At 36.8% G+C, this 16,105-nt stretch overlaps 1 protein-coding gene across 2 annotated transcripts in view; it reads left to right on the forward strand.

The window, feature by feature from the left end:
• GCC185 (GRIP and coiled-coil domain containing 185 kDa) overlaps positions 1-16,105 on the forward strand; it is a 145,199-nt gene that overhangs the window by 12,003 nt on the left and 117,091 nt on the right. For both annotated transcript variants that reach the window (XM_070082846.1, XM_070082847.1), the window contains exons 3-5: positions 20-165; positions 10,017-10,244; positions 13,288-15,963. In XM_070082846.1, the coding sequence (XP_069938947.1) occupies positions 20-165; positions 10,017-10,244; positions 13,288-15,963 (3,050 nt within the window). The remainder of the gene's footprint in view (positions 1-19; positions 166-10,016; positions 10,245-13,287; positions 15,964-16,105) is intronic.

The raw sequence follows: 16,105 nt of genomic DNA on the forward strand, positions 1-16,105 counted from the left end.
TAGTTTTACTCTGATACAGAAATTGCTGCAGAATTGAAGCAAACAAAGCTTGCTTTAAAAAATGCTGAACCAAAAGATATACCCCAGATGGGGGAGGCAGAAGCCAATGCTTTGCAGGAGATGGTGGCTAATCTCACAGAAGGAAAGGTGGCTCTTACTACTAAGGTGAGTAGTTTGCATCTTTTGGTCTGTCATTTTGCTAATTACTTTTCAATTTGTGCATCATTTATGAGGGTTGAAGTTAGGAAAAACTGCTTAAGTACTGGTATATCCTTAGGTATACATATCTTATCCCATTGTATTTCTATTGTAATTAAGTAACTTCCTGTATCTTCACCACCTCTGCTCAATCACTCCACAAAACTGAGGATTATTGAATCAGTTTGATATAACAAGTCATACTTTTTAAATTGCACCATTTGTTCATTAGCTCCCTTTCTTATTTTACAAAGGTTAGCTACCTCATTGTAAGACTTTTCCAAGACATTCAGCTTTATAAAACTCTTCTGATTTGTAAACAACTGATTTCGGTGACAAAAAAGAAATCAGAACATTGAGCTTTTTAGATCTGAATGATTTGGAAAAGGCTTACTGTGAAGTAACATGCCCATGTGAGCTTATTATAATATCTCCAACAATGATTGCGCATGTAGAGCACAGCTTCTGTGATTTAAACTAATTGAAACTTAAACCAGAAATTTTCAAGGTCAAGATTGCAGAGCTTTTCACTTCTGTAAATTGAAAAAATTACAGTGGTACCTCGGTTATTGAATAGACTGGTTGTCAAACATATCGATTTTCAAACAAGGAATTTGATCCTGGCTTTTGTACATGGTCTTGGTTGTTGACCAACAATGCTCAGCTCATGTGATCACCAGACAGAGTCCACAATGTGAGTCTCAGTCAGTATAGCGACTAACGCGCATTCTTTGAACATCTCTTGAGCTCTTGCTGTGCATCTTGTGAAGGTAATGAAACCAAAAGTATGAAATTTGTTGGAAAACTTATGGAATTACACTATCATGAAGTTAGCAGTCTCAGTGATATTTATGCATTGGTGATTTTGTCCATTTTGAGTCCTATTTCAGGCCAATTCTATTGTTCCAGTTGACCAGACTTGTAGCTATTTTGCTAGAACCCCTTTTATTCTATCAACTGAGTACAAAAAACTGCCCATTTACCTATTTTAACTACCCAGTAAAGTGATCTGAAATTGCTAATTGGGCCAATTTCACACAAAATTCAAGAAATGCCAATTTAAAATAGGGTCCAGCATAAATAATGCAGACATTCCTGGCACTAAAATAACATTTTATCTGTTTATTAGTCACATATCCAGACCCTTCTTATATTACACTTTCTTTTCATTTTGAATTTTTATTCACACAAAAAATAGAAGATTTACTTTTATTCAGACTACTTCATAATTATAATAATTGTATAAATAATATCAGCGCATTCGTGAATGCATATTAGACCCACCAGTTGACATATATTGGATACGTGATGTGATTTGTTTACTCTTGAACATCGACAAAAATTTAACATTTCTGCTACTTTGAGCTCAATTTCAAGCTACTTTTAGTTTTTTAACCATTAAAAATCATCTCTATTTCTGTAATATATCTTCCATTTTCTTGAATGAGACCAAGAAAAATGAGAATACAACCATAAATACCATACAAAAATACACCATAAAGCCACTGTTTTTAACTAAAAACACAGTGTAGTTTTTTTCCCCCATGCACTGTGTGCTGCAGGATTTTTTTTTATACTGCACACACTGACCATATAGACCCATTCTATCATATGTAGGCCTACCAGCTTTCTCCTGCAAGATTTGAAGCCACTAGAATTTTCTCATTAGCTCTCCCTGAGGCAGTTTAACTTTTCATTTACTGTACAATATTACAGTTTAATTTTCATTTAGTATTCATTTTTGCAGTTTGTGTGTGCTGCATAATTTTACACATCATTTTATGTAGTACTTAGAACATTATTATTAATAAATTAATATATTGTCATTTGTGAGCAAATGATAGAGTGGGAGAAACACTATCAAGAAATTTTGCTGAAAATAAAAAAAATTTTGGGATGAGATAAACAAGTTAAGGAAACCTAGGGAGCAACTGGATTTGTCAGTTAAAAACAGAGTAGGGCAGTTAGTTGATGGGGAACTGGAGGTATTGGGTAGATGACAGGAATGTTTTGAGGAACTTTTAAATGTCGATGAAGAAAGGGAGGTGGTGCTTTCATGCACTGACCAGGGAGGTACGTATAACATCTTTTTGGAGTGAAGAAGAGCAGGATGTGAGTGTGGGGGAGATGCATGAGGCATATAGAATGAAAGGGGGTAAAGCAGCTGGAACTGATGGGATCATGACAGAAATGTTAAAATCAGGGAGGGATATAGTGTTAGAGTGGTTGGTATTTTTGTTTAATACATGTATGAAATAGGGGAAGGTACCTAGGTGGTAAGTTATTAAATGCTGTAAAGTTTTTATGAGGATAGTGAGGCTCAGGTTAGGGTGTGTAGAAGAGAGGGAGACTACTTCCCGGTAAAAGTAGGTCTTAGACAGGGATGTGTAATGTCACCATGGTTGTTTAATATATTTATAGATGGGGTTGTAAAGGAAGTAAATGCTAGGGTGTTCGGGAGAGGGGTGGGATTAAATTTTGGGGAATCAAATTCAAAATGGGAATTGACACAGTTACTTTTTGCTGATGATACTGTGCTTATGGGAGATTCTAAAGAAAAATTGCAAAGGTTAGTGGATGAGTTTGGGAATGTGTGTAAACGTAGAAAGTTGAAAGTGAACTTAGAAAAGAGTAAGGTGATGAGGGTATCAAATGATTTAGATAAAGAAAAATTGGATATCAAATTGGGGAGGAGGAGTATGGAAGAAGTGAATGTTTTCAGATACTTGGGAGTTGACGTGTCGGCGGATGGATTTATGAAGGATGAGGTTAATCATAGAATTGATGAGGGAAAAAAGGTGAGTGGTGCGTTGAGGTATATGTGGAGTCAAAAAACGTTATCTATGGAGACAAAGAAGGGAATGTATGAAAGTATAGTATGTAGTACCAACACTCTTATATGAGTGTGAAGCTTGGGTGGTAAATGCAGCAGCGAGGAGATGGTTGGAGGCAGTGGAGATGTCCTGTTTAAGGGCAATGTGTGGTGTAAATATTATGCAGAAAATTCGGAGTGTGGAACTTAGGAAAAGGTGTGGAGTTAATAAAGGTATTAGTCAGAGGGCAGAAGAGGGGTTGTTGAGGTGGTTTGGTCATTTAGAGAGAATGGATCAAAGTAGAATGACATGGAAAGCATATAAATCTAATGGGGAAGGAAGGTGGGGTAGGGGTCGTCCTCGAAAGGGTTGGAGAGAGGGGGTAAAGGAGGTTTTGTGGGCAAGGGGCTTGGACTTCCAGCAAGCGTGCGTGAGCGTGTTAGATAGGAGTGAATGGAGACGAATGGTACTTGGGACCTAACGATCTGTTGGAGTGTGAGCAGGGTAATATTTAGTGAAGGGATTCAGGGAAACCGGTTATTTTCATATAGTCGGACTTGAGTCCTGGAAATGGGAAGTACAATGCCTGCACTTTAAAGGAGGGGTTTGGGATATTGGCAGTTTGGAGGGATATGTTGTGTATCTTTATATGTATATGCTTCTAAACTGTTGTATTCTGAGCACCTCTGCAAAAACAGTGATAATGTGTGAGTGTGGTGAAAGTGTTGAATGATGATGAAAGTATTTTCTTTTTGGGGATTTTCTTTCTTTTTTGGGTCACCCTGCCTCGGTGGGAGACGGCCGACTTGTTGAAAAAAAAAAAAAACCTAGAGATTGGCAGAGAGTGTGTATTTATAGTTCCTTTATAGAAAGGGAAGGGGGACAAAGGAGATTGTAAAAATTATAGGGGAATAGGTTTACCGAGTATACCGGGTAAAGCGTACAGTAGCGTTATTATTGAAAGAAGTAGAGGTAAGACAGAGTAGGATTACAGATGAGCAAGGTGGCTTTAGAGTGGGTAGGGATTATGAAGCATATATGTGAACAGTATTTAGATAAAGGTAGGGAAGTTTTCATTGCACATACGGATTTAGAAAAGGCATATGATAGAGTGGATAGGGGAGCAATGTGGCAGATGTTGCAAGTGTATGGAATGGGTAGTAAGTTACTAAATGCTGTAAAGAGTTTTTATGAGGATAGTGAGGCTCAGGTTAAGGTGTGTAGGAGAGGGATATTACTTTCCAGTAAAAGTAGGTCTTAGACAGGGAAGTGTAATGTCACCATGGTTGTTTAACATATTTATAGATGGGGTTGTAAAAGAAGTAAATGCTAGGGTATTGGGGAGAGGAGTGGGGTTAAATTGTGGGGAATCAAATACAAATTGGGAGTTTACACAGTTACTTTTTGCTGATGATACTATGCTTATGGGAGATCCTAAAGAAACGTCGCAAAGGTTAGTGGACGAGTTTGGGAGGGTGTGTAAAGGTCGAAAGTTGAAAGTGAACATAGATAAGAGTAAGGTGATAAAGAAAAGTTGGATATCACATTGGAAAGAGGGAGATTGGAAGAAGTAAATGTTTTCAGATATTTGGGAGTTGACTTGTCAGTGGATGGGTTTATGAAAAATGAGGTTAAGCATAGAATTTATGAAGGAAAAAAGTGAGTGGTGCATTGAGGTATCTGTGGAGACAAAAAACATTATCCATGGAGGCAAAGAAGGGAATGTATGAAAGTATAGTGGTACCAACACTCAGCATACAGAGGGGCTTTTGGCATGTACACCCAACTATTATATTCATCTGTACAACCATGTAATTTGTCAAAATAAAAAATGTAATCTAATCTAATCTGGGTGTGAAGCTTGGGTTGCGAATGCTGCAGCAAGGAGGCGGCTGGAGGCAGTGGAGATGTCTTGTCTAAGGGCAATGTGTGGTGTAAATATTATACAGAGAATTCGTTGTGTGGAAATTAGGAGGAGGTGTGGAGTTACTAAAAGTGTTAGTCAGAGGGCTGAAGAGGGGTTGTTGAGGTGGTTTGGTCATTTAGAGAGAATGGATCAAAGTAGAATGACTTGGAAAGCATATAAATCTGTAGGGGAAGGAAGGTGGGGTATGGTCATCCTCGAAAAGGTTGGAGGGAGGGGGTAAAGAAGGTTTTGTTGGCAAGGGGCTTCGCCTTCCAGCAAGCATCTGTAAGCGTGTTAGGAGTGAATGGAGACGAATGGTTTTTGGGGCCTGACGAGCTGTTGGAGTGCGAGGAAGGTAATACTTTGTGAAGGGATTCAGGGAAACCAGTTAGCCGGACTTGAGTCCTTGAACTGGGAAGTACAATGCCTGCACTTTAAAGGAGGAGTTTGGGATATTGGCAGCTTGGAGGGGCTTCTAAATTGTCGTATCTGAGTACCTCTGCAAAGACAGTGATTATGTACGAGTGAGGTGAAAGTGTTGAATGATGATGAAAGTTCATATTTTCGTTTTGGGGATTTTCTCTCTTTTTGGGTCACCCTGCCTCGGTAGGAGACGACCAACGTGTTGAAAAAAAAAAATAGTCATTTTTGGTCTGGAACAAATTAATTCTATTTACATTATTCTTTATGGGAAAAAATTGGTTTACTTTTCAACCATTTTAGTTGTCGAACTGACATCTGGAACGAATTAAGTTTGACCACCGCGGTTCCACTGTAGTATTTCAGAATCTTCAGAGCGAGTCAGACTTTTACAGCAAAGTTACTGATCATTTTGTGTGAAAGTCAAGAAAAATTGTTTAAAATAATAATTTGTGTTATTAAATATTTGTTAAATCGAATCATACTTCAGTTACATCAAAGCTTACCTGTGTCATTTGCTTATCCTGGTAATTTTTTACAACATGGCACTAACCCTAACTCTTGAGAACTGAAAGTTTTTTTTTTTATTATCACACTGGCCGATTCCCACCAAGGCAGGGTGGCCCGAAAAAGAAAAACTTTCACCATCATTCACTCCATCACTGTCTTGCCAGAAGGGTGCTTTACACTACAGTTTTTAAACTGCAACATTAACACCCCTCCTTCAGAGAAGGAGAAAAACTTTATAAAACTGAAAGTTATTAAATTATAATACAAAATAAATTGTACAGTACAAGACTGCGTGAATACGCTGCTGTAATTTATAATCAGTTTTGTTTTTTACTAGTATTCCCTGTATCTTAAATTGGTTGTGTGATAAGAGTTCTTGTACAAACATGTATGCACTTTATTTTTTTTTTTTTTTTTTTTTTTTTTTTTTTTTTTTTCAACAAGTCGGCCGTCTCCCACCGAGGCAGGGTGACCCAAAAAAGAAAGAAAATCCCCAAAAAGAAAATACTTTCATCATCATTCAACACTTTCACCACACTCGCACATTATCACTGTTTTTGCAGAGGTGCTCAGAATACAACAGTCTAGAAGCATAAACATATAAAGATACACAACATATCCCTCCAAACTGCCAATATCCCAAACCCCTCCTTTAAAGTGCAGGCATTGTACTTCCCATTTCCAGGACTCAAGTCCGACTATATGAAAATAACCGGTTTCCCTGAATCCCTTCACTAAATATTACCCTGCTCACACTCCAACAGATCGTCAGGTCCCAAGTACCATTCGTCTCCATTCACTCCTATCTAACACGCTCACGCACGCTTGCTGGAAGTCCAAGCCCCTTACCCACAAAACCTCCTTTACCCCCTCTCTCCAACCCTTTCGAGGACGACCCCTACCCCGCCTTCCTTCCCCTATAGATTTATATGCTTTCCATGTCATTCTACTGTGATCCATTCTCTCTAAATGACCAAACCACCTCAACAACCCCTCTTCTGCCCTCTGACTAATACTTTTATTAACTCCACACCTTCTCCTAATTTCCACACTCCGAATTTTCTGCATAATATTTACACCACACATTGCCCTTAAACAGGACATCTCCGCTGCCTCCAACCGTCTCCTCGCTGCTGCATTTACCACCCAAGCTTCACACCCATATAAGAGTGTTGGTACTACTATACTTTCATACATTCCCTTCTTTGCCTCCATAGATAACGTTTTTTGACTCCACATATACCTCAACGCACCACTCACCTTTTTTCCCTCATCAATTCTATGATTAACCTCATCCTTCATAAATCCATCCGCCGACACGTCAACTCCCAAGTATCTGAAAACATTCACTTCTTCCATACTCCTCCTCCCCAATTTGATATCCAATTTTTCTTTATCTAAATCATTTGACACCCTCATCACCTTACTCTTTTCTATGTTCACTTTCAACTTTCTACCTTTACACACATTCCCAAACTCATCCACTAACCTTTGCAATTTTTCTTTAGAATCTCCCATAAGCACAGTATCATCAGCAAAAAGTAACTGTGTCAATTCCCATTTTGAATTTGATTCCCCATAATTTAATCCCACCCCTCTCCCAAACACCCTAGCATTTACTTCCTTTACAACCCCATCTATAAATATATTAAACAACCATGGTGACATTACACATCCCTGTCTAAGACCTACTTTTACCGGGAAGTAGTCTCCCTCTCTTCTACACACCCTAACCTGAGCCTCACTATCCTCATAAAAACTCTTTACAGCATTTAATAACTTACCACCTATTCCATATACTTGCAACATCTGCCACATTGCTCCTCTATCCACTCTATCATATGCCTTTTCTAAATCCATAAATGCAATAAAAACTTCCCTATCTTTATCTAAATACTGTTCACATATATGCTTCAATGTAAACACCTGATCTACACATCCCCTACCCACTCTAAAACCTCCTTGCTCATCCGCAATCCTACATTCTGTCTTACCTCTAATTCTTTCAATTATAACCCTACCGTACACTTTTCCTGGTATACTCAGTAAGCTTATTCCTCTATAATTTTTACAGTCTCTTTTGTCCCCTTTCCCTTTATATAAAGGGACTATACATGCTCTCTGCCAATCCCTAGGTACCTTCCCCTCTTTCATACATTTATTAAACAAAAGTACCAACCACTCCAACACTATATCCCCCCCTGCTTTTAACATTTCTGTCATGATCCCATCAGTTCCAGCTGCTTTACCCCCTTTCATTTTACGTAATGCCTCACGTACCTCCCCCACACTTACATTCTGCTCTTCTTCACTCCTAAAAGATGGTATACCTCCCTGACCAGTGCATGAAATTACTGCCTCCCTTTCTTCCTTAACATTTAAAAGTTCCTCAAAATATTCTCGCCATCTACCCAATACCTCCATCTCCCCATCTACTAACTCCCCTACTCTGTTTTTAACTGACAAATCCATATTTTCCCTAGGCTTTCTTAACTTGTTTAACTCACTCCAAAATTTTTTCTTATTTTCATTAAAATTTCTTGACAGTGCCTCTCCCACTCTATCATCTGCTCTCCTTTTGCACTCTCTCACCACTCTCTTTACCTTTCTTTTACTCTCCATATACTCTGCTCTTCTTATAACACTTCTGCTTTGTAAAAACCTCTCATAAGCTACCTTTTTCTCTTTTATCACACCCTTTACTTCATCATTCCACCAATCACTCCTCTTTCCTCCTGCCCCCACCCTCCTATAACCACAAACTTCTGCCCCACATTCTAATACTGCATTTTTAAAACTATTCCAACCCTCTTCAACCCCCCCACTACTCATCTTTGCACTAGCCCACCTTTCTGCCAATAGTCGCTTATATCTCACCCGAACTTCCTCCTCCCTTAGTTTATACACTTTCACTTCCCTCTTACTTGTTGTTGCCACCTTCCTCTTTTCCCATCTACCTCTTACTCTAACTGTAGCTACAACTAAATAATGATCCGATATATCAGTTGCCCCTCTATAAACATGTACATCCTGGAGCCTACCCATCAACCTTTTATCCACCAATACATAATCTAATAAACTACTTTCATTACGTGCTACATCATACCTTGTATATTTATTTATCCTCTTTTTCATAAAATATGTATTACTTATTACCAAATTTCTTTCTACACATAGCTCAATTAAAGGCTCCCCATTTACATTTACCCCTGGCACCCCAAATTTACCTACTACTCCCTCCATAACATTTTTACCCACTTTAGCATTAAAATCCCCAACCACCATTACTCTCACACTTGATTCAAAACTCCCCACGCATTCACTCAACATTTCCCAAAATCTCTCTCTCTCCTCTACACTTCTCTCTTCTCCAGGTGCATACACGCTTATTATAACCCACTTTTCACATCCAATCTTTATTTTACTCCACATAATCCTTGAATTAATACATTTATAGTCCCTCTTTTCCTGCCATAGCTTATCCTTCAACATTATTGCTACTCCTTCTTTAGCTCTAACTCTATTTGAAACCCCTGACCTAATCCCATTTATTCCTCTCCACTGAAACTCTCCCACCCCCTTCAGCTTTGTTTCACTTAAAGCCAGGACATCCAGCTTCTTCTCATTCATAACATCCACAATCATCTCTTTCTTATCATCTGCACAACATCCACGCACATTCAGACTTCCCACTTTGACAATTTTCTTCTTCTTATTCTTTTTAGTAATCTTTACAGGAAAAGGGGTTACTAGCCCATTGTTCCCGGCATTTTAGTTGACTTTTACAACACGCATGGCTTACGGAGGAAAGATTCTTATTCCACTTCCCCATGGATATAAAAGGAAAATTAATAAGACCAAGAACTATTAAGATAAAATCAAAGAAAACTCAGATGAGTGTGTATAAATAAATGTGTACATGTATGTGTAGTGTGACCTAAGTGTAAGTAGAAGTAGCAAGACATGCCTGTAATCTTGCATATTTATGAGACAGACAAAAGACATCAGCAATCCTACCATCATGTAAAACAATCACAGGCTTCGTTTTACACTCACTTGGCAGGACGGTAGTACCTCCCTGGGTGGTTGCTGTCTACCAACCTACTACTAAACTTTATTTTTATATTTTTATATTTCAAATATAAATGACCAGCATTAATTACTGGCAGATTGAGTCTCTTCAGCGGCAGTTAAAAGTTTCCTCAAGTGAAGTGGATTTTCTTCAGTCAACAGAGAAAGAGTTAATGCAACAGAGAAATAGTCTAGAGGCACAGAACCATCAGTTGCTGAAAGAAAATGAAGCAACTCTTCAGAAGTTGCAAGAATTACAGGTTTCATCTGCTGAGAAATCTGAACTTCTCGCAAAAGCCTGGGAAACAGAAAAGATTGCTTATCAGGTTTGTACATTACAGGACATCCTCATAGAGACTGGTACAATGTATAACATAAAGCAGACTATTCATATTGCATGTATATAGCCCTACCTAGTAATGGGCAATATTGGTATAATATTTTTAATATTACCTTTCTATAATGGGGATACTGTACTCTTATACCATATGTATACTTCAGGTGCTCAACATGCAAATAAGTTGCACCCCAGTGTTTCATCATATGAATGAGTTGCACACCAGTGTTTCATCATATGAATGAGTTGCACACCAGTGTTTCATCATATGAATGAGTTGCACACCAGTGTTTCATCATATGAATGAGTTGCACACCAGTGTTTCATCATATGAATGAGTTGCACATGAGTGTTTCATATGAGTTGCACAAATGAGTTTTATTCTTGTGTTTTAACTTAAAAATAAGTTGCACCTTGGGTGCAATTCATTTGTAAGTTAAGACCAGGAAGATATCAACCATATGAGTTATATAATGTTTTATCTATAGACACAGCTTTTCCAAATACTGTAGTGAATGGGTTATAGGAGAGTGATTGGTAATGAATCACCAGTTACATGATGATCAAATAGGTACTTATTTTTCTAATTGTTAGTACTTGTAATTACTCTCATTGTCAAATTCAAATTTTATATAAGCTCCTTTATGTTACACTTTGTTTATAGCTTGCTCAGAGTTATGACCCACTCAGACCATCAAGTCTGACTAGTAGGCCAGCAGTCACTCTGCTATAACCTGCCACTATTGCAAGTGGCAGCTACAGTGAGCTCTTAATTTAAAATAATACAGGGGATGAGAAAGTGTCTGTTAAAGCCAGCTGTCCATTAAATCCAGATGGTAAGACTGTTTTTCCATGATCATAATAGTAATGAATAATTCTGCATTTAGCAGACTTTGTCCTTTAAATCCAAAAACCAGTTTACTCAGCAGACCACAACAGTAAAAGACAATTCTGGATTTAATGATCTGTGCTGTTTCCAGATGTTCTTTAACTAGTATTTTGTCAGTTAAATCCGAAATCTGTTAAATCGGGGTTAATTAAAGTGATATTTTACTGCACTTTCTAATTTGTGTTAGTAGACTGCAAACTTTAGCACCATTTGTTAGGTGTTGCTTCTTGCCATGCCCTCATCATAGGGGCAATGGCACACAGAACAGGTCATGATATGACAACATTCCATGTCAAGAAAATTTTTCCCCTTACAAATGCAGCAACAGCAGTAGCATTGCATCAATGTAAATTTATTACACCATTTTCCACTGACTGGAAGGTAAGTATAGTTTTATCCAGCCAGGCATTCTTATGCTTATACCAGTGTCCTACAGTGCATTCCTCTATACCAAGTCACACAGTAACTGTATGATCTTTCCAACAATCTGTCTGCTTATTTCTCTAGCTTTTCATAGTTTCCCTCTTTTCTGCTCATTCACACTTTGTCAACTCGTTCTTTCCCTGTCCTCCAGTTCTCTTAAGTGCCTTGTTCTTTATTTCAACAAATTTTTGTTATTTCTTCTGCACCTCTCGCATTAATTTGGTTAATCATTACAGTCAGCCCTAATTAAATTCTTTTGTACTGCATTTACTTTTTCTGATACATATTGAAAAATTACACCTCCATATTTCATTATCATACACCAGAGCAAGCTGAATCATATTTCTCAATGCTTCCAGTTTAAAAAACTTTTTGTTTTCATTTACATTATTTCTTGCTTGTTTATTTAATCTAACCTAGTTTTATTGATAATAATCTTTGCTATAGTACAGGTTGGCCATCACTGATCCGGCAGTCAGTAATCCAGTTCCATCAGTAATCCGGCACTAATTTTTGGCTAGCATAATTTCAAAATTCTGAGGTCACTGCAACAACCTACTGCTCTTGTTTGGTGATGCTACTTGTTGCAGAAGTCATTCAAATTTGTTTTTCTCCATTTATTGTTATAACCTGTTCATTTTAGCTCTAGCTATGGTTCCAACAAGTACAAGAAATGCTTCTCATTGTGTAAAGCACATACACTGTCCATTGTCCATGAAAGATAAGGTGACTTTGAAGCCACTGTTGGTCACCATGAGTTCAGCTCACTCAATAAGTTGTGACTGGTAAATTTGGGCCTGCATATGAGAAAATAGGTCTGTGTGCACTATATAAAAAAATCCTGCAGCATGTAGTTCATAATGAGAAAAAATAGCGACCGTGCTTTTGGTGTAAAACAGGAATTTTGTGGTGTATTTTCATATGGTTTGTATGGTTGTAGTCTCGGTTTTTTGGTCTCATTTGATAGAATGGAAGATATATTACAGAAATAGGCATAATTTTGATTGGTTTCATGCCAGAAAGTACCTTAAAATTTAACTCAAAGTAGCGGATATGTTCAATTTTTGCCGATGTTCAAGAGTAAACAAATGACGTCACCGTCCAATATGTATCCAACTGGCCGGTCTAATACGCAGTCATGAATGGGTTTACATTATTTATACAATTATTACAATAATGCAGTAATCTGCATAACAGTAAATCTTCTATTTTTTGTGTGAATAAAAATACAAAATGGAAAGCAAGTGTAATAATATAAGAGGGGCTTGGAGACATGACTAATGAACAGAGTAAATATTATTTTAGTGCCAGGAATGTTTTCATTTTTTATTCTGACCCTATTGTGAAATTGGCATCTCTTGAAATTTGTGTGAAATTGGCCAAATTTCTGATTTCTGACCACTTTATTGGGTAGTTGAAATAGGTAAATGGGCAATTTCCTGTACTCGGTCGACAGAATAGAATGAATACTAGTGAAATGGCTATGAGTTTGGTAGACTGGAACAATGGAATGGGTCAAAAATAGGGCATAAACTGGGTGAAATTGTCGATGCGTAAATATTGCCATTGGGTTAAGTGTATTCTAACGTAAGCACTCTGTAATCCAGCAAAATCACTCATCTAGCACCCTACAGGTCCTGATGATGCCAGATTAGTGATGGTCAACCAGTATTTCCAAGTTTTATATACTGTATTTTTATTTTAGTATTTAAAATTACAGGAAAAACTGGAAAATCTTCAAGTACAGATTGGTCAGGTGGACATCCTCAAGACAAAATGCAAGAAGTTTCTGGAGGAAAAGTCTGAACTTGAAAATGAGTTAAAAAACCAACAAAAGCTTGTAGCTAAGAGTATCAGGTTACAGGGTGAATTGAAATGTTTGAAAGAAGAAAAAAAGGCTTTAGACATTATTGTAGAAAGTTCAAAGAAGGAGAAAAAGACTCTTGAAGGTAAGATTAAAGATCTTGAGAATCAGGATCTGAAATTAAAGAAAGAGAAGGAAGATGTGCATAAAAGTCTTAATTTGAGTCAAGATAGAATACAGGAACTGGAAAATATGGTGAAAGAAAAGGATACATCCATTTTTGATTTAAAAAATCATTTCAAAGAAATGCAGGAAAATTGTCTGAAAATTGAAGAAGAGAAAGAATTCCTTGAAAGTACAAAGACAGAACTGGAAACAGAACATCAGGCATTAGCAACAAAGGTAAACACATTACAGGAGGAGCTAAAGATAGAATTAGACAAAAACAGCCATCTTGAACAGATTCTCACTGAATTACAAACACAGAAAACTGATCAAATAGCTATGTCTCCCACAGAAGTTGAATGCTTCAAAGAAAAAATTGTGGAAATTGAAAAAAATAATCAACAGAAAGACTTAGAATTACAAAAATTACTAGAAGAAAGATCCATTGCAGAAAGATCTATGCAGGAGGAAATTGAGCACCTAAAATCTAGAGAAGAACTCTTAATGCAAGAAAAAAGGCAAAATGAAGATAAATTGAAGATGATGTGGGTAGATTTAGTGGATTTAAAAAATAAGCACACTGTAATGGAAGAAGAGTCTTGTAATAATGAAAGAGAGAAAAATGATTTAACTGCTAAGTTGAAAGAAACAGAAGAAGAAAACAGGAAATTAATTGAACATTCAAAACAGAGAGATTTGGAACATATTGTCTTCATTGAAAATCAAAAAGAGTCTGATGAGTTGATTGCACAGGTTAATAAGTTAAGTCTTGAAGTACAGCAACTTACTGAAGAAAATAAGAAATTATTAAAAAGCTCTGAAGATTTAGAAAATGAAGTATCTCTAATGAGGGAAAATGTAGAGGTTGTACAGAGGGAAAAAACGTCCATGGAAATAAAGATTTCTAAGTTTGTTGAGGAAGTAGAACAAAGCTCTGAAAGTGCTGCAGTAGAAAAGGATAGAGCTGATCACTTAAGCAAACACATAAAAGAGCTAAAATCCGAGAATGCAGAATTAAATTCCCAAGTGGAACTAATTCAGAAAGAGGCTGAAAGTACAAAAATTTTACTGGGTAAATTGCAAAACAGTGGGATTTCCATAATTTCAATGTGCAAAAGAATGTACCCTACCATAAGCAAGACTATGTTTATAGATGATCATGAAGATGTCCTGACCATGATGCAAATTGTTGAAGAAATTCTTTCAGCAGCACTTGCCAAAAGGGATAATTTCTCACTTGAGAAAAATATGCAGTGTATAGTTCATGCTCTTGGCCATGTTCAGGAACAGAGTAAAAACCTGATTGAGTCGAGGGACTTTTCAGCTTGGGAGTCTCTGTCCTCAGGCTTCAACAATATCAATAAAAGCTTAGTAACATTTTATATGCATGCTGCTGGGATACTTGAAGTTGAAAAGGATTTGCCTGTGGAAGAAATATTCAAGGATATATCATCACTATTTGCTAAGCTGTGTACAGTTTTGAAAGAAGGAAGAATAACATTGAATAATGTTACAAGCACAGTAGATGAGTTGAGAAAAGAGAAAACTCATCTTGAAAATATAGCTGTTGAGACAGAAAAGGAAAAAGAAATTATTTCTCAAAAATTGAATGATTCTTTAAACCACATTGAGAGTATTGTTAAAGAGAAAAATGAACAGTTGGAGAACCACAATAATATCATTGCTGATTATGAGAAATCTCACAAGCTGTTTAATCAGTCCATTGAGGAAGAAAAACTACTTTTAAAAGAAAGAATATCAGAGTTGGAAGTAAAGTTGCTGTCATCAGAAAACAAAAGAATTGAACTAGAAACTAAGTTATTGTCGGGAGACAGTCAAAACAAAGAAAAAGTTGATGAATCAAGAGAGCAGTTCACTATTGTTAAAGCTGAATGTGAAGCTTTGGCCAGGAAGTATAAAGAAGCTGTTACAGAAACTGAAAAATTTGAACAAATAATTGAAAAGCAAGTTAAAGATCTTCAGAGCCTCTCTATAGAGAAAGATGTTTTAGTTTCTGAGAAGAATGCTGTTAAACAAGAGAATGAAAGTTTAAAAAATGCTGTGGATAATATTACTAAGCAGGATGCTGCCAAGGAGAAAATTTGGTCAGATGAAAAGCAGGATTTGGAAAACAAACTTGCAATAGCATTTAATGAAATAATTATACATGAGCAGGACTACACTTCTCTGAATGAAAGCAAGAAATTAGTACAAGAAAGTTTAACTGAAGAAAAAAGAAAGCTAGAAGAAAAACTTGAAGCCATCATTATGGAACAGGAGATTCAGATCCAGGAAGCTGCAGCTATGAAGGGAGAAAATAATGTTCTTCAGACAAAAATCCAGACACTTCAGACAAAAATAGAGCAACTTATTGAGGATGCAAATAAGTTCCAGAGTAACATGAAGGTTGCTAAAGATGAAATACAGGTAAGACAATCAGTAACATTGTGTCTTGAGATTTCTTGTTTTGATATTTTCTGTAGTAATTGAAACTAATATGTTTTTGGTTTCGATAACTTGAGAGTGCCATTTGGTATTCATTTTCAGTTTATGATACAAATACTGTAGT

This window comes from Cherax quadricarinatus, chromosome 8 (genome assembly GCF_038502225.1).
Source record: "Cherax quadricarinatus isolate ZL_2023a chromosome 8, ASM3850222v1, whole genome shotgun sequence".
Taxonomy (NCBI): Eukaryota; Metazoa; Arthropoda; class Malacostraca; order Decapoda; family Parastacidae; genus Cherax; species Cherax quadricarinatus.